We start from the raw sequence: 18,804 nt of genomic DNA on the forward strand, positions 1-18,804 counted from the left end.
AGGAGATTGGAGACTCCATGTATTGTCCTCTGGGTATGGTGGCACTCTGGCACCGCTGATGCCACCCAGCCACAATGGCACTGCCAGAATGACACCTTGGCACTGCCACCTGGGTGTCAGATGGCAGTGTCTGCTGGGAAGAGGCAGGCTGGCATTTTTCCCGTGATGTAGTTCAGGCCGGAGAGTGCACTGTGTGTATATGGAAGACCTAAGGACCCCCTTATAAAAGTGAATTTCATCCCAATCTCCTTCTGCACCGAGGAGTTCCGGCAAGTGGAGCCCCTCAGTGCAGAAAACAGGACTAACCGTGGCCTCGTCAGGGAGTTCCCCACTGAGGCCCCAAACCTACCCAAATGGGAACAGAGTCTCGTTCGATAGCGTGGAGCTTCGCTGTGCTCCGAGCGCCAGGAAACACCCGGCTAAACATACTCATTAAGTGACTCTGTTCCCATTCGGCTAAATCTCACCCATTATTTCTGTTGGAAAATGGTATAAGTTGATTCTCCGGCAATTTACTGGCAAAGTGGGTAAATGATAAAGGACAAGCAATGGGAAAATTTATGTGTTTCCTATTTTTCCATAAAATGCAAGAAGGAAAAATAGATTTTTCCACCAAACCCTTGTCTCACCAGTTGATGGCAAGAACCAAGGCCAAGCTAAGATATCATAACATGATATCTTATGAAGTACGAGTATGAAGTATGAAGGAGCACAGCTCTTCTTCCACTCTTTCTTGGCAAGCGTAGAACACAAACACTTGAACTTGTGCCAACACTGTTCCAACACAATCAAAGTCTATTTGCTCTATTTTACTACAGCAAATGGAACCCAGTATCCCTCAGTGCAACCATGATTTTTGCAGTAATACTCAGGAAAATTGATAACAATATGATCACATCCAAGTCATTGATGACATATAAAAATTATTACGTTTATTGGATCAAAGTTTCAAAACACAAGTTATCGAGTATAATATTTTGTATCACATTCAAACTTGTATCTGGTGTTGACAATCCTTAAAGTTCCAAGCCAAGAATTGAGCCCCATTAGCACATCATAAATGTGACACTTATGATTTTTGCACACTACAAACATTTCCATCTGTTCCCTCTGCATATTAGACAAGCAATTTGAAGAAAGTAGAACAGATTATGATTACCCAGCACATCTTTGACCATGCTTCCCTTTCCTGCATAAATATACCATTGAAATGTCTACATCTTGATTCCTGACAATCTTTATAGCTTAATAATCTTTTTTGGTTGAGGTATTTTCATAGAATAAAGCTGAAGTCCTTAATAAAAGGCAGTCTTATGCAGTAGCTCGAAATCCACTTTAAATATTCTAGTCTTTATCTATGGAAACTTGACTGATGTTATGATCATGCGTCAGTAATAAGTCAAGTCTGCCTGAAATCAAAGTCTCTTTGATAAATACCATGCATCCAAGGTTGACCTGGTCACAAAGTGCTTATCTTTCAGCTGTACCTTTGATAGCATTAATAGGTCATTAAAACACAAAGATTCATACTCTCCTTAGAAAGTGTAATTGTTTTTCTACATGCTAGTCTATGTTGAGGCAAATGTGTATGTAACAATAACCAGATTGATGAGTTATTATGGTGAAGCTTGACATGTTAACATTATCTAGGTCAGCAGAAAATAAAGAGAATTTCAACAAAGTAACTTCCTGTTGAAGCAGATTTGGACAAAATGTAGCCTAGATTTGCAAGAAACAAGCCTGCACGATTAATATCCAAAACATTGGTTCAGGTTGCCATTAACAGGATCTGCAACTGTAATTTGATAGTGTGGTCAAGTACTGTTGCTGTTTAACTTAACCATTGTGGAAAACCCTCAAATAGATTCAGGGAATTTCCAAAAAAATGTAGATATAAATTACCAGTTAGGATGAAAATTGGTCGTGGGCAGAAAATTAAATATGCACAATTGAAGCCAATGAAAGTAACAAAGAACAAGTGGGTTAGAAGAAGGGCTGCTGAATCACAATTGCTCATTTTTGCCAGCACCCTAGATTAATTTCACCTTCTTTTTCAGCTTTAAAGGAAATAGAAACACATTCCGAGCTTGATGCAGTTTTGAGAAAATACTTGCTATGTACATTTGTGGCTTATTGCCTATTTGTAAATAAAAATTACAATTTAAAGAATTGTCATAAATCTTCAAAAGCAGGGTTGTTGTAATTGCTCCAAGATCCAGCTGCAGTATCTTCTTGTAGGCGGCTATAGAACACTCTCCTACAAATAAGACAAAAATAATTTTTAATTTTCTGCTTCTGGCCAAATGAATGAGAATCCACATCTTCTTATTTCATGAACGACGACAAATAACCTTGAGCTCAGAATTCTCAAATTGAACCAATATAAATCAATAGATTATAAACTGAACATCTGCACTGACAACAATCTCCAAATGGAAGCTATAACCGTCGCATTTTTATAAGTGATATTTAATTGGGTCAGTTATTGCATAATGTTGTTTCAACTAGAATTGACAATGGAGAAAGGAAGTGGAAATGTTTTATCATCGGTTTCTTTTTCCAATCAAACAGAAACTAGGTTAAATCTCACTGAACAGAAAGCACAGGCCTGTCACAACAAAAGCTGTATCTGTTGTACTCAGTAAGGACAAGTGAAACTCATTTCTACCAAGATACAGACAAATTGCAATGACAGGCATCTCAAAGCCAAGACACAGCTATCGTTTTATTAGGAATTAGCAGTTTTACTTGTTCTACAGGATTACCCAGACTATTGGGACAGATGTATTTTGGGTGCAAACTGGGGATCTGGGCAGAACACGAGCCCAGACGCGAACCTGTTTTCAGAAGTGCTTATCCAGCCCCACCACAGGTTTCTGCTCAAACTCATATTGCATATTAGAAAATGCAGAATTTGGTGTGAACAAAGAATGATAAGGCAGCATTTTATAAAAACTGCTTTTAAAAATTCATGATACATTTGAAAGTGATAATTTTTTGGATAATACACCTGAAGATAGATTTATCCCCCAAAATTTTTGTTTAATTGTGCCATAAAACCCACACCACTGCACCTCAATATTTCTTCTTAGGAAAGCCTAGAGTAAGGATGTCCAAAATGCAGCCTATGAATCACAGACAGTCCCTGAGCCCATGAAACTGCAATCCTTGAAAATTAGGAAATATAATCCTAAAATCAGGTTTATATTTCTCATTTATTAGTTTGTTGTTTAAATTTTGTGGGCCTGAAAATTCAGAAAGCAATGCTTTCAGCTATTGCCATACAAGCGAATAAAATATCAACGGGAAAGAAGCCAAGACCTGTTCGTGCCAGCAACTTGAGTCTTACAATGACAACATTTAAACTTTATTCATCACCCTGAGACATCAAAGCCAAATAAACGTACACCATTAGTACAGCTGGCTTATGGGAATCTATCTTTGGCATTTTCTAATAATCAATTTCTGATCATCATTCAATATGGTTACAGTGGGGAAAAGGTATCCTTTTATTTTTGGAAACTGGATTCGGATTTGATCCCGACTAATGACACGAAGGCAAAATACTGTGGCTGCTGAAAGTCTGAAAGAAAAACAGAAAATGCTGGAAAGACCTCAGCAGGTCTGGCAGCATCAGAGGAGAGAGAAACAGTGTTAGCGTTTTTGAGTCCAATATGACTATTAAGTCATACACCCTCCAAATATTAAGTCTGGGCTAAATTCTCTGCCTTGCAACGCAGCAAATGGGAACCACCACCGAGCAGAGAATCAGGCATCCGGCCAAAATCGAGGTCTGCGCCCGGCACCGAGTTGGGGGCCATGCTCCCGTCCTTCGCTGTCGGCGACAACATGTGATTAGTGGACTGGACACAGTACGCCCTTCCGCAAGTTCCACTCCTCTCAGGTGGAGGTCTCGTAGGTGTGAATTAGTGGAAGTATTGACAAACATGGACTGGGTGTCATGGCTGCAGAGGGGGAGCGGGAGGCTATACAAGCACTGAAAATTAATTGAAAACTGTTGGGTTTGCTGGTGGATGGCTGCCCAGGTTGGGGGCATTAGCAGGCAGTGACTCGGTGTCACGGTCCGGGGACTTGGGGGGCCCCCCCATGGGATCGGATGGCCTGGCTCAGACCGCCATTGCTGCAGTCTGTCTTTTAAACCCTTTGGTGCTACTTACAGGCTACTGGATACTCACGCTGTGGGGAGGTTCCTGCATCCTGTAAATGCTCAGAAGGCCTCTGGTCATCTGGGAGCCTACCCAGTGCACCCTCTTGTCACCCTCATTACCCAGCTACATCTTCAAGGGTCAAGCTCAATCAAAAGCCCACCAGGTGTCAACACCCCTCAGAGGGGTTTCCCCATTGCAGAGGAAGCAGGGATCAGCAGAGCTCACTGCAACCAAAGGACACCCTGCACCGCAGCCTTTGGAACCCTCCCTGGTTCTCTGCCCCTCTCAGTGACCCCCCCAGCCCTCCGAATTATCAGCCATCTCCTGCTGGTGAAGCTGGCAGCTCTGACTGCCTCTGCCACCACCTCTCAGGTGGTTTTCAGGAGAGCAGGTTCAAGTCTGTGGCCCAAGCTGGGGAAGAGGATGTTCCTCCGCTCCTCACTGGCACGGAGTGGTGGGTCCACCTTGGACACCAATCTTTGGGATGGGTGGGGGGGGGGGGGGGGGGGGGGGGGGGGGGAGGGAGCAGGTCTTCTCTGAATAATCTTGATGGCTGCAGTGAGTGTGTGGTAAGTGGAGCGTGTATAAACAGCTCCAGCTTCCAAGCTTTTTGACGCCAACTCCTGCCACATCAGTTACAATGCTGTAACTGATTCCCACTGGGCCAGGAATTGCTTGGAATTCGTGCTAGCAGAGTGCTGGCCCTTTAGCATGTCCTGAATTGCTCCACAAATAGCATCCCCAACAAGAACGCGAACCGCACGCAATTCAGTCCTGGCATCAACACTTATGTCTCCCAAATGGGGAATTTCACCCTCTGTTTCTCTCTCCACAGATCTACCAGGTCTGCTGAGTTTTGCCAGCATTTTCCGTCTTTATTAATAATGTGAAGTTCTCCTTCTGTGAGAATTCTACCCAATTCCTAGTAGTCACAAGTCTGCCGCACAAAACTTCCCAGAATATGTTACAAACAAGTTTATTTATTCAAGATGTAAGGGTGAGTGGAATAAAAATACAAAAATGCACAGTAATATAATTGGAGGCTATTCTGAGAATGTGATTAAGGCAACTCATTGAGGTAAAATAGAAAGATTTTATTCTCCATCTGAGTTGTTTACTATCTGCCCGTGTCAGGGTTTGGGCCCCACAGGACTGTGTGGAGAGTATGGCCTAACAATCCAGGTGGGGACTTGATGCAGACCCCAGGTACTAGGTCTCCAGCATTGACATTCCCTACTTTAATTGCACAAAATCTCTCACAGAAAAAGTAAAAAAACATGCTGGTATTCTCTTGTGGATTCTGGTTCGCACTACTCCACTGTACTCATTAAAGTGCACAAACCTACCTTTTCCTTAAATACATCACCAAGCCCAGTAACGCCAGAGCACCAACTATCAAACACACTATAACCGTTAAAGCTGTTCCTGTTGACAAAAATACAAAAATTAACACCTTAAAATACATACTATGTCACCAAAAAAGAATAGCCATCTTAAATGCCCACAATCTACTAAACCCCATCTAGTCTTTCGACTTATGGATTTATTTAGTAATATATATGGCCTATTACTGCAATGTTTTTCTGCTTGAACTTCATTTGTTCAATGTTTTGTACACAAATGAAGATTTTTGAAAATCTTGGGCTGGATTCTCCGTTTCAGGGACTATGACCCCACGCTGTCGTGAAAACTGGTCTTTTACACCAGGAAAACTGGTTTCAAAAGGCCACAGATTCGCCGTCTTGCAGGGGGCTAGCAGGCAGCTGTCGTGGTGCTCACAGTTCCAGCTGCTTATAAGGCCCCCGCACTTCCGGGTCCGAGGCCGCGCATGCGCAGGGCGGCGGCCTCCAGCGGCCGCGCCGTGACCATGGCAGACTCAGCCCACGGACTGGACCGCCGAAATAGTGCCCACATCGGCCGCTCGCCCGACCCGGACCGCCCGCACACATAGCCCCCAGTCCCGAATGAGGCCCCCCCCGTTCTCTGATCAGCCCTCCCCCGACTGTGTCAGCTCTGGGCTGAACCCACAGCCACCACGTGTGGATCATGGACGGTGGGACCAAATTGGAACCACACCGTCGGGAATTCAGCCGGTTGTAGACGGAGAATAGCGTGGCGGGCCTCAGGCAATGGTCTGAGGTGGTGGATACTTGGCACTGTGTACTCCCCGAGTACGTCGCTTTTCGGGGGGGCGGAGAATAGTGGAACCGGCGCCGGTCCCAATTTTGTGCGGGAAAGTGGTTTCGCCGCCCCGTCACCGAACGCGATGTCAGGGTGCGGAGAATCCATCCCCTTATGTATGTGCAATTATAAATACAGGAAACAGTTTGACTCATTAGAGCGGTCTTTACATAAGATTAACTTGAAGTTTACAAAAACAAATTCATATTGTATCACAGCAAAAATCTGGGAAACCTTTGGGAGCCGGGCAGTTCAATTTGGAAATCTGCACGAACCATTCTTACAGCTTCCCAGTTAGAAATAGGAAACTGAACTAGCCACATGGCTACACTTTCCACCCAATAGCATCACTAAATCAGTTAAACTGCTGTATCACAGAAAAAAACAGAACAGCAAAATTGAGTTAGCAGTACATGTCTGTGGCAGAAATTTCATTGTGAATGTTCATAGCTCACACTGAGTCTGCAAACCTACAGCTAAGACCAAGTAGAGTTTGGGAGGTTAATCAGAGAGTTTCAGTGCTCTGTTTTGAAACATAAAGCAAATAGGTATGTCTCCAAGTGGTACAATCTTACTTATACATCACTATACGTCAAATAAAACAATCTTATAGTGTATAAATAACCTGTTAAAAAATATCACATGTAATTGCAATAATCTAAAATGATCCAAGTTCCACCTGCTATTCTTTAAATGTAAAGGTTCACCCCTCACTCTGTGAGTGACACCTTACTGAGGGTGGGCAGGGATTTGGGCTATTTTGAAAGCGGCAAGTCAGGTTGGCAGCACAATGCTTTCCTGCCAGAGATGGGTGAGCAGTAGAGGTGACTACCATCCAGGGAGCAGAGGATAACAAATTCATGTCAGTTAATTGGCCACTTTGGGATCTTACCAATAGTGGATTGACCTCATGCTGTGGGCAAAGCCTGGTATGTCCCCGGAGACACCAATACTTGGCGGCAGGGGAGAAGGTCCAACGAAGCCTCCTTAACATATCCACCACACTCCCTTCCTACTCCCCTGCACCCTGAAGCTGCTTCTGCTGCAGGGCCATATCTGTAATTGGTGGCCACCTTGCTGAGAGATTTCCCCCTTCACAATGATGGCCTGGAAGCTGTGCCAACAAATAATTTTGCACCACCAGCCAGGATGCCAAGATGCCAGCACCATCCTACCCCCAAACCACTTGTGGTGGAGTCGGATTCAGGGGAGGAACAACAACACCCCCATAAGTGGCAGGTAAATTGTTGGGATAGTTTGAAGGCCAATTATCAGAGGCCGACTGGGATTTTCCTCTGACATCAAGAGTACAACAGCTCCTGGAAGCGACCACCTAGCATCAAACTGGGGAGCCAAGGCTCCAGAATGTCTTTGAAAGCCCTTCCACCTACCGGGGAAGATGTAGTCACAGGCCATCCTGTAGAGGGATCCTCCTTCACCGTGTGGCCATTTTTATCATAAAAATTTAAGTTGCTGAGAGGGTGCCTCAAGATGGAGGCCGGACCCCTCTCTGCCTTACCTGAAAAGACAGGTTGCAGTTCCTTCCATGCTGGAGATCCTCCCATTGACTTTCCAGTGTGACAGCCCACCCACCATTCTTATTTGGATGGCGAACATGCCTTTAAACCACTAATTGGCCTATTCAGTCAAAAACTCTGTCAGCCGACTACTCCCGACACAGTGTTGGGTTGAGAGCCAGCCGACAGCAGAGTCTTGACCAAAACACAAAATCCTGCTCGTACACCCTCCATTTCAAAAATAGTTCATGCAAAATAAATTTCATATTGCAGCTGCCTTCTGTGGAAATAGTTGTTTTTTAATGCTCCGCTTGCCCTTTAAAAAATTATTCATTTTCACGATCTGGACATCCGTGGCAAGGCTCTTTCTTTAGTTCCCTTCGGAATCTTGTGGTGGCCCTCTTTCCTGAACCACTGTATTTGTGGTGGTTTGGATACAATTGAGTGCTTCGCTCCAGGTGGCACGGTGGCACAGTGGTTAGCCCTGCTGCCTCACAGCGTCAGAGACCCAGGTTCACTTCCAGCTTGGAGTTTGCACATTCTCCCCATGTTTGCGTGGATTTCCTACAGGTGCTCCGGTTTCATCCCACAATTAATTGGCCATGTTAAATCAACAGATTGGCCATGCTAAATTACCCTTTGTCCAGGGATGTACAGGTTGGGTTCCGGCTAGGATGGGGGAAATGAAGGGTGGCACAGTGGTTAGCGCTGCTGCCTCATGGCGCCGAGGACCCGGGTTCGATCCCAGCCCCAGCTCACTGTCCATGTGTAGTTTGCACATTCCCGCCCCCCACAACCCAAAGATGTGCAGGGTAAGTGAAGTGGCACGCTAAATTACCCCTTAATTGGGAAAAAATTAATTGGGTACTCTAAATTGAAAAAAAGGATGGGGAGTGGGCCTAGGTAGGGTGCTCTTTCAGAGGGTAGGTGCAGACTTAATGGGCCGAATGACCACCTTCTGCACTGTAGGGATTCTATGGTTCACACCAAAGGGAAGTTCAGAGTCAAGTACACTGTTGTGGAACTGGAGTCACAAATGGGCAAAGACCTTTAAGGATGGTTGAGCATTTTACAACAAATGGTCACTTTTACTGATACATCTTTTCATTTCTAGACATTTCTAAAACCAAATCAATGGGCACATTTGAGTTGGGATTTTGTGATTGGACTAGTAATCCAGAGACATAAATTAAAATCCCATCATGGCAGCTGCAGGTTTGAATTCAGATATTTAAGTAAATTTGGAGTTAAAAATAAAACTACCATCAGTAATGGTGACCATGAAACTACCAGGTTATTTTAAAAATGAATCTGGATTAATGTTCACTAATTCCCATAAGGGAAGGCAATCTGGTGCCTTTACCTGGTCTGGCCCACATGCGACTCCAGATTCAAAGCAACTCTGAACTGCCCTCTTAATCAACCCAGCAAGCTACTCTGTTCTACTAAACCACTATGTATACAAGGTAACTTCCCCCAATACCTTCAAGGGAAATTAGGGTTGGGCTGTGACATCCCCAAACTGAGGACGATTAATATATATTTTTTAATTCTTACATCGCCATGTAGGGGCTCAAACTTATGTTTCTTGATAATTGGTCCTAACTTCTGGATTGCTGACCTATTAACAGAACCATGATACACTTTCACAGTAACTTCATTGCAACGGTAATGTATGCCTACTTTTGACAATAAAGATTATTATATTCTGGTGTTGTCTTACGAACAGTGGCCGGGATTCTCTGATCCTGAGGCTAAGAGTTGACGCCGTTGTAAACGCCGTCGCGTTTTACGACGCCGTCCACAGGCCCCCAGGAGCAGCGATTCAGAGCCCTTCAGTTGCAGCCGCCGATACCAGCCTCAAATGGGCGGCGCGGGTCTGTGCATGCGCGCTGCGGCTGGCACGAATGCAGGCATGCGCGCTGCGTCCGGCGCAGCTGCTCACATATGTGGTGGCTTCCTTCTCTGCGCCTTCCCTGATGCAACATGGCGTAGGGCGACAGGGGCCAGCACAGAGCAAAAGAGGGCCTCAGCCCGAGAGGCCGACCCGCCGATCGGTGGGCCCCGATCGCGGGCCAGGCCACAGCGGAGGCACCCCCCCCCCCCCCCCCCCCGGGGTCGGACCTCCTCACCCCACCAGGCCACCCCCGAAAGGATGCACACCGTGGTCCCGCCGGGTAAGACCACACGTGGGCGGCGCCGGCGGGATTCGGATTTATTTTGTGGCCACTCGGCCCATCCCGGGCGGAGAATCGCCGGGGTGGTGGGGGTGCGCAGAGCGGCCCCCGACCGGCGGCGCACCGACTCCGCTGGTGCCAATGGCGCCGATTATCCGTTCTCCGGAGAATCGGCGGACTGGCCTCAGGGCGGCGTCGTGCGATTTGTGCCCGGCCCGGTGATTCTCCGGCCCGGCATGGGCTGAGAGAATCCTGCCCAGTACTGTATGTATCTTACCAACCATTGGAAAAAAATGTTCACTATTTACCCTATCAAAACCATATGTAAACTTTGAAGAACCTGACCAGATCACTGATTGGTTTTCTTAACTGCAGTGATAGAATCCTCAAGTTTTCACGTTTCTCAATAACCCTTAATCCTGGCCCCCGTTCTGGAGAATATACAATACATCCTTCACTTTTTTTTATTCTTCTCACAAAGTTGTACCATAAATAACATAACATACCAACTGCAAATCAATTTGTACAAATTTAGCTTAGCCTCCCTGCCTTTGTAATTAGTTAATTCAATGGGTGAGATTCTCCATTGTTCAACACCAGAATTGGGAAACACGCTTGGCCGGAGAATCATGCGTCAGCCAAATGTCGAGACCGGTGCCAGGAGCCCGATGAACTGCCGTGCTCCAGTGCCTCGACATCAGCGTGAATGCATTCTACGCTGCACGAACAGTACACACCGTTGGTATATCATTAACAGGCCAGTCCTGGTATTCTCCGGGACCTCCGCGATGTTCTGCCTCCGCCAGGCGAGGTTCACTTGTGGTTTTAAAAATTGGGAAACAGGCTGCTGAGAGAGAAAGAGCGGAGGAAGGTCATGTTCCCAGAGGGGCGACCATGGGCTGCACGTCCTGCCACTGTCATGGCTGGCTGGGGGGTGGGGGGCATCTGCTAGGGCCAGGGGAAGTATCGAGGAGGGGTGATCCGCTAAGATTATGGGTTCAGGGTGACCCCCGGGACCGGGGTGTCCAGGCACGAACCATCATTTCTGCGGCCTGGAAAGTGGCCATCTTGATGCGCACTCCACTGAGCGCCCACCATGGCCCATGGTTGAGTAGAGCGATACTGGTCATATGAGTGCACCCACCCCAAACCCCTCCCTCTGCCCCACCGACACCCCCCACAACCCGACTCCACCCACCGGTGGGGCATCACGCAACCCACCCAAGGGCAATGCCTATGGTAGCCCCCAGAGGAGGGTGCCAGATGAGGGCCGCAGAGCGTACCGCGTGCCGGGCACCAATGGGGCCAGGGCTGCACTGAGGAGGGCTGAGTGCTGGGGAAATGGCCAGGTGTGGGTGTGGGGATAGGGAGGGGGGGGAGGGGGGGGGGGGGGGGACATGCAGAGACATGGGCTGCAGTGCAGGCCGGGGCCACCATGTTGGTAACAGGGGTATGCACCATGCGAACGTGTCTGTCTTTCACACTCTGCAGACAATGGATTTCGGAATCCAACCAGGAATGGTTGCCATCTGCCTTGCCGCTGCAGCCCTGGGGGATGCATTGAAGCTGCATGAGCAGGAGCTGCCCGGGAGGACCCTGTAGCAGCAGAGCCTGCCCCAGAGGATCAGGAGCCAGTCGGTAAGGATGATGATCTGACCACCCAACAGGCTGAGGGTGAGGTGGGAAGGCTGCACCACATTAGCTACCGTGTGAACCAGCAGCCCCTGTCATTCCAGGACCTGCTGGATCGGGCACACCTTAGAAGATTCCATCTGAGAGGGGGACCGTACGCCATACCTGCTGGATCGTGGCACATCTGGAACCGCAGGGGTGTGGTGGATGACTCCCTGCTCCCCCGTGGCCATCAAGGTGATGGTCGCCCTGAACGTTTTCACCACGGGTTTCTTCCAGGCGCCAAGTAGGACCTGTCAGAGATCTCGCAGACCTCTGTGCATCCATATGTCACAAAGGCCCTAAATGCCCGCTCAACACAATAAATTTGCTTCAATATGGACAAGCTGACCTGGATGCCTGGGCAGCAGGGTTCGCCGTCATTGCTGGGATGCCCCAGGTTCAGGGGGTGAATGGCGGGGTGCATGTCCCTTACAAGCATCTGGCGCATGAGGTATGGTCTTCACAAACCGAAAGGGGTACCACTCCATGAACATGCAGCTGGTGTGTGACCACAAGATGGACATCATGCATGTCTGCATCCGATACCCAGGCAGTGTGCACGGCACCTTCATCCTGGCACACTCGACGGTTCCAGACACCCTTGAGGTGCACCCCTGGGTGACGGGTTGGCTCCTGGGTGACAGGGGTTATCCGCTGTGGTCATGGCTGATGACACCTATCCAGAGGCCACAGAGAAACGTGGAGGATCCGCTACAATGAAACCCATGCAGCGACCAGGGCTATGATCAAGCAGTGCATTGGCGTCCTGACGATGCGGTTCAGGTGCCTGGACCGCTCTTGAGGGGCACTCCAGTATAGTGCTAGGAGAGACTCCCACATCATGGTGACCTCTTGCATCCTCCACAACATTGCGCAGCAGAGGGCCGACATGCTGGATGAGGGGGATGAACGCCAGGCCTCATCAGACAAGGGGTATATGGGCAAGGGCCAGGATGGGCAGCGCATGCGGCCTGGGCAGGCACAAGAAGCCGCATAGTATGTGCACCAGTGCCGGCGAGCACGGGATGCTCTAATCACCTCCAGGTTCGCCGACAGGGCGGCCTGGCCAACGGCGGCACCAACATCACGTCCCACTCCCACAATGCCCCCCGAGCCCAGCCAACCACCCCCTCCCATTGTCACTCTCCCTGCACCATTGCCCAACCCCCATCGCCCCCGCCCCCAGCTACACCCACTGTGATTCCTACCTGAATCACTGAGGGTGCGGGCCCTGGCTTGGCAGTAACAGCAGGTCTGGCCCATGGGATGCAGGATGATGATGGCCTGCTCTGCGATGAGCTCTGGTGCTCTGCGTCATCAAACTCCCACCGTAGCACTTTCCACTGTCCACCTGGGTGATTCCTGTATGTGTGCAGGCCATTCCATCACACGGTCCCACCAAAATCTTGGGGTGGTGGAGGTAGGACAGGGAGCGGGATACTGGGACGATGTATGGGGTCCGACCTCGGGGCCCTGTCCCGCGACCCACCTTCACTGTCTACCCCATCTCCTTCCCCGACTCCCCCAGTGCCCACTCTGCAGCTAGCCCAGGTCAGCCCAGCTCAGCCCCGCCCTCACACCCTTCGGAAAGAGCACCGAGGCAGGTTGGGATTTTTGTGCACAAGTGTTTATTTTACAAACAAGATGTGAGTCTCTCCAGAACAGTTTGTGCCCTAGCCCCTAATTCTATCCTTTGTGCTGCACCCGTGCCACCTTAACTGGCGTCTATCTTTCTGGCCTTATGGACTCTTAACGTTACGTCTCGGTGGATCCTCAGGTGGTACATCAGGAGTGGAGGCAGCCTGCTGCGAATCCCGCCCTGTGACCTGGGTCCCCTATTGCGACCGTCCTCTGGAAAGGCTCTCAGGTGTCTCAGGTAGCATAGTGCCACCCTGTTCTGTCTGCTGCCCGTCAGATACGCCAGGGACAGGAGGGGCGGTGTGGGTGTTTGAGGCGCTGTGATGTTCCAGCACCTCCCCTGCGGGGTCACCAGGTGTGATCTAGCACCCCCTCCTCCCTCGGGGGGTGTCCGATGGATATTATGCAGCCTTTTCTGGCACTGTTGGCCAGTCCAGGCAGTGGCTCCCAAGGCGCTCACGTCCTCTTCCACCTGCGCTCAGATATACGGCGGCGGGTGGCAGCTTCCTTCCTACCCCGGGGTACAAGCTGCCCCGCCTCTCTTCCACGGCATCCAGCATGGTCGCGAGCTCTGCATCCCAGCGAATTGGACACCACTTTTCATTGGAATTGCTTTAGATCCACATGGCACCGATGTTGGCCGACTAATGGATCCTGAATTGCTCCGGGACCAGCGCCGCTTCCATTGTCGTCGAACACCACCGATTCAGTCCCGGCGCCAGCACTTAAACGGAGAATCCTCCCCAATGTATTTCCAAGTACCATGCTTCATCTCGCATCTTCCTAGATCTTCCAAACAAACAGTCAGAAAGCGATGGAAGCAGATAGCCATGGTGGTGAACGCCAGTGGTCAAGCCCCGACAATCTGCATGCAATCATTGCACATGAGTGGTCAAGGTCAGTGGCTGCATCTTCAAATGCCATATCCCACCTTCTACATCACTAGCCTCAGACGGCACTCAAGTCACCACAGCCTCATCTTTCACCTATCAACAATCTCTACCAATCAGGATTCATTCCTAACATTCATATGCTGTACCGCATGATTACACGAAGACAACTGCTGCAACCCTCAACAGTCCACAGCCTGCACACACTACCAGTTACTGAACCATCAGCCAAGCAGATTGTCCAACACTATTGTCACACTTCTCTCTATTGGAGGAATCAGGAACGCATGCACTTGAATGTTCTGACTCCCATGTCGACCATTATTGGGATGTCCATTGCTAAAGCAGTGGCCAACAATAGGGGTGAAGCCATCAAACACGGTGCCCTCATGCTGAATCTTCCTTCTCACATTGCACAATTTCTTCTGATTTGCAAGCTGTAGATGTGCAAAAATGTAAGTTTGAAACTCTTACTTTTCCTCTCTCCCTATGCCACACCACAACCTATCCATGCGTCTTTGCCTGTCAGATACACAAGAGGTGCAATGTGACCAGGCAATGGAGGAATACCAAAAAGAGTACTGATGAAGGCATGGCATCATCACTCAATTTCACATTCATAGGTACGTGTTCACTTTTTAAAAAATGCAACATTATTAAGAAGATAGAATAAAAGGGGGTATAGTGGCAATGTGATGACAATTGAGCTCAACACTCCAGCTGGCACCCTTTCTTAACCTTGCACAGCTGAACACATGTTCAGCAGCAGGAATGAGCACCCTTTACCACAAGTTAAAGCGCTTATTAACTACTTATTTACTGATTGATTTCTTCTGGCAGCTGTTATGACTCCACAAGTGTTTGGTGCTTTCTATAGTTGTTTCAAGTTGCCAATGTCCACAGGGAATGGTGCAGCAGGTGCAAAAGAAAGTTTTGCTGACTCCGAGACTTCTGCACAAACCAATCTTTCCAATGCATGAGTGCACAAATAGTGAACATGTGTTCAGCTGTGCGAGGTTAAGAAAGGGTGCCAGTTGGAGTGTTGACTGTCCAAAATGTCAATATCAGCTTGTACGAACGTTTCTGGCACCTCAAATTCCAGAATATATAATACAGATAGCTGCCAGTAACTGCATTTTAAATTATCCGGTATGAACTCTGAAGAGAAATCTGTCACTTTTGTATTAGCTTCAGCATCAGTTCTTGCGCTGTTCAAGGACCATTATACAACTCCAAGAAAACATGCTAAAAATGTCTGCCTGAGCAAACATGACCACAACTAAGACCACATCAGAACTAATCATACACAGTCCTCCACATCACCCTGCCTATAATAATGCTGCTTCACATTTCTCTTAGTATTACATAACAGAACCAGATTTCCTCACTGTCCTGTTCCAATCCTCATCCATCTGAGCCTGGACGAGCAGAAGCTGCTCGGTGAGGACCCAGCAGCAGTGGAGCCTGCCCCAGAGGAACAGGTGGCAGCTGGTGAGGATGGAAAGCTTGCCGCCCAACAGGCCAAGGAGAAGGTAGGAAGGAGGCGCCCAGCGCCCGGGCATGGCCATCATGACTCGTGATTGGGCCAAGCTCTGGAGCACTTCTGCAATGTCCATGTGGCCCAGGTACATAGGTGCCTGTGACAGGGCAGCCCTGTCCCGTGCATCAGCCACCGCCCCCACAGAGTACCCCAGGCCTTGCACATCCTGACCTGCGCCCTCAGGACCTCAAGACCTCCACTGCGGAACCCATCCTTGCAGTGTTGACCTGGGTGGCACACATGGTCGACACCACATCCTGCCCCTTCCTGCAGGGAGGGGGGGTTGATCCGCTACGCCACCCCCAACTCCTTCTTCCATCCCATCAACACTCCCCGTCCCCAGCCCACAATTGTATGCCACCCGCCGGCAGGGCATCACGCGACCCACCTGTGGTATCCCCCAGAGGGTGCCAGATGGGGCTGCAGAGTGGACCACTGGCAAGGAAAGTGTCAACCACTAGTACCCCTGCTGGCAGGGATAGGTGCCAGGGCCAGAGGCCCCTGTGATGCTGGGCACCAACTGCGGTGAGGAGAGCAGAGTGCCGGGGAAATGGCCAAGTGTGGGTGTGGTGATGAGAGGGGTTTGGTACGTTTCGGCGTGGCCAGTTCGGCGTGGCCGATTCGACGGAGGAATTTTTCGGCGGAGGGACGTTTCGGCGTCAAATTAGTTATAGTCGCAAAATGTTTGTGCAGCCCATTTCTTGTATCTTTTCCTTCCAGCCGCCTCAGATATCGTGTTTGTGCACCAAACCGGGTCTCTTAAAGAAAGGCACCAACATTAAACCAGTTCGCCAGTGATCTACACAGCTGTCTGACTTTACACAGCCGGTGTTACTGAAGATATCTTGTTTGTGCACCAAGCCGGGTCTCTTAAAGAAAGCCGGTGTTACTGAAAGTATTGAAGCAGCTGCCCAGTGATCTACACTGCTGTCTGACTTAACACATTGTGTAAAGTCACAATATCTTCAGTAACACCGGCTGTGTAAAGTCAGACCCGGTTTGGTGCACAAACACAATATCTGAGGTGGCTGGAAGGAAAAGATACAAGAAATGGGCTGCACAAACATTTTGCGACTAATTTGACGTCCCTCCGCCGAAAACTCCTCCGCCGAATCGGCCACGCCGAAACGTCCCATTCCAATCGGCTACGCCGAACTGGCCCCGCCGAATCGGCCACGCCGAACTGGCCACGCCGAAACGTCCCATCCCCGATGAGAGAGGGTGTGGAACATAGAGGGGCTGCACTGTAAGCCAGGGCCACCGTTGGACCTGGCTGGGCACAGGAGTATGCACCATGCTAACATGTCTGCCTTTCACCCCCTGCAGACAATGGATTTCAGAATCCAACCAGGAATGGTTGCCATCTTCCTAGCCGCTGCAGCCCTGGAGGATGCATTGCGGCTGTACAAGCAGGAGCTGCTCAGGGAGGACCCCTTAGCACTGGAGTCTTCCCCAGGACAGCAGCCAACCGATGAGGGTAGAGAGCCGACCGCCCAACAGGCCAAGGAGAAGGTGGGAAGGAGGCACCACATTAGGCCTCGTGTGTATCGGCAGCGGCTGTCATTCGAGGACCTGCCGGACCGGGCAGGTCTCGAAGATTCTTGAGCGTCAAGCCTAACCCCGGCAAATCAGACAACGTTTTTTATTGGAATTGCTCTTGTTCCACTTGACACCAGTGCTAACCCATTTAGGGATCATGAATTGCTCCGGGACCAGTGCCACTTCCGTGGTTGTAGAACACCACCAATTCAGTACCGGCGTCAGCGTCTCTGAAACAGAGAAGACAGCCCCCACATGTACACAGAGAATCCCGAGGGAAAATTGAAACCTTTTCAAGACTTTCCAGGATTTGATCCCATTGAAGCAGATTTTGAGGGCAGGTATCACATTTTGCAAATGAATGAGGGAAATATAAACTTGGCTATGTTTTGTGTCATTTGCACTATTTGAATTTTGGATGCAAAACATGTTCCATCCAAGCCTCTCACATTCAATGATTCACTGGAGGGAGAGGTTGAATGACCACGCAGCGGTCCGCAGCACTACATGGGCAATACAAGCTGGTAGACCCCGCTCCTGGGATCTACCCAGCTTGCAACGACTAGCGAGATCTAACGCGATCTCACGAGATGTTGCGATGTGAATACAGCCCATTGTGGGTCGGATCACTTTTAGACCAATCTGCATATTAGAGTGAGACAGTTAATCTCACTCTAATATGCAGTTTCCCGAAGCACCCGATGCGTTGGGATCTGTCCCCTTCGTTGGGGGCGGCATGGTTGCACAGTGGTTATCACTGCTGTCTCATGGCGCCGAAGACCCGGGTTCAATCCCAGCTCCTGGTTACTGTCCATGTGGAGTTTGCACATTTTCCCCCTGTCTGCGTGGGTCTCACCACCATGCCCCAAAGATGTGAAGGTTAGGTGGACTGGCCACGCTAAATTGCCCCTGAATTGGAAACAAAATTGGGTACTCTAAATTTATTTTAAAAAATAAATCTCCTTCGCCTCAGAGACCTCGGACAAGTGCCGTTCAATACTGGTCTCCACAAACGGGAAAGAGGAAGCACTTGTGTGGGTCTCACAGGGGATCGGAGGCCCCCAGGTGCATGCCATTTGGGCACTGCTGATGCCATCTGGATACCCTGGAACTGGCATCCTGGCAGTGTCACCTGAGTGCAAGCCTGGTATGGCCAAAATGCCCAGGTGGCACTGCCAGCTGGCAGGGGGACTGCCAAGGTGGCAAGATGGCAATTTGCACGCGGCGGCGATCAGGTCAGAGGTGCTGTGCATGGGTGTTTGGTGAGGTGTGTGGTGGGGGGGTACGAAAAGTGAGTTGGGGCTTGGGGATCTCGGGGTCACATTGGGGGCTCCAGAGATTGGGACCAATCTCACGCTACACTGAGTCCCGACGAGCAGAGCTGCTGAGTGCGGAAAATGGGGCTCTGAGCGGCCTCGGCTGTGGGTTCCCCGCTGAGGCCCTCTATCTAACCCAAGTGACGTTTGATAGAGTGTTTCT

The 18,804-nt window shown here is 49.4% G+C and overlaps 1 protein-coding gene across 1 annotated transcript in view; it reads right to left on the reverse strand.

The window, feature by feature from the left end:
• Window positions 1-910: 910 nt before the first annotated feature.
• Window positions 911-18,804, reverse strand: part of LOC119965234 (uncharacterized protein PB18E9.04c-like) — a 55,540-nt gene continuing 37,646 nt past the window's right edge. The window contains exons 3-4 of the mRNA XM_038795704.1: window positions 5,516-5,594; window positions 911-2,257 (exon numbers count right to left, since the gene is read on the reverse strand). Coding sequence (XP_038651632.1) covers window positions 2,173-2,257; window positions 5,516-5,594 — 164 coding nt within the window. The 3' untranslated portion in view covers window positions 911-2,172. The remainder of the gene's footprint in view (window positions 2,258-5,515; window positions 5,595-18,804) is intronic.

Source organism: Scyliorhinus canicula, chromosome 4, assembly GCF_902713615.1.
Source record: "Scyliorhinus canicula chromosome 4, sScyCan1.1, whole genome shotgun sequence".
NCBI lineage: Eukaryota > Metazoa > Chordata > Chondrichthyes > Carcharhiniformes > Scyliorhinidae > Scyliorhinus > Scyliorhinus canicula.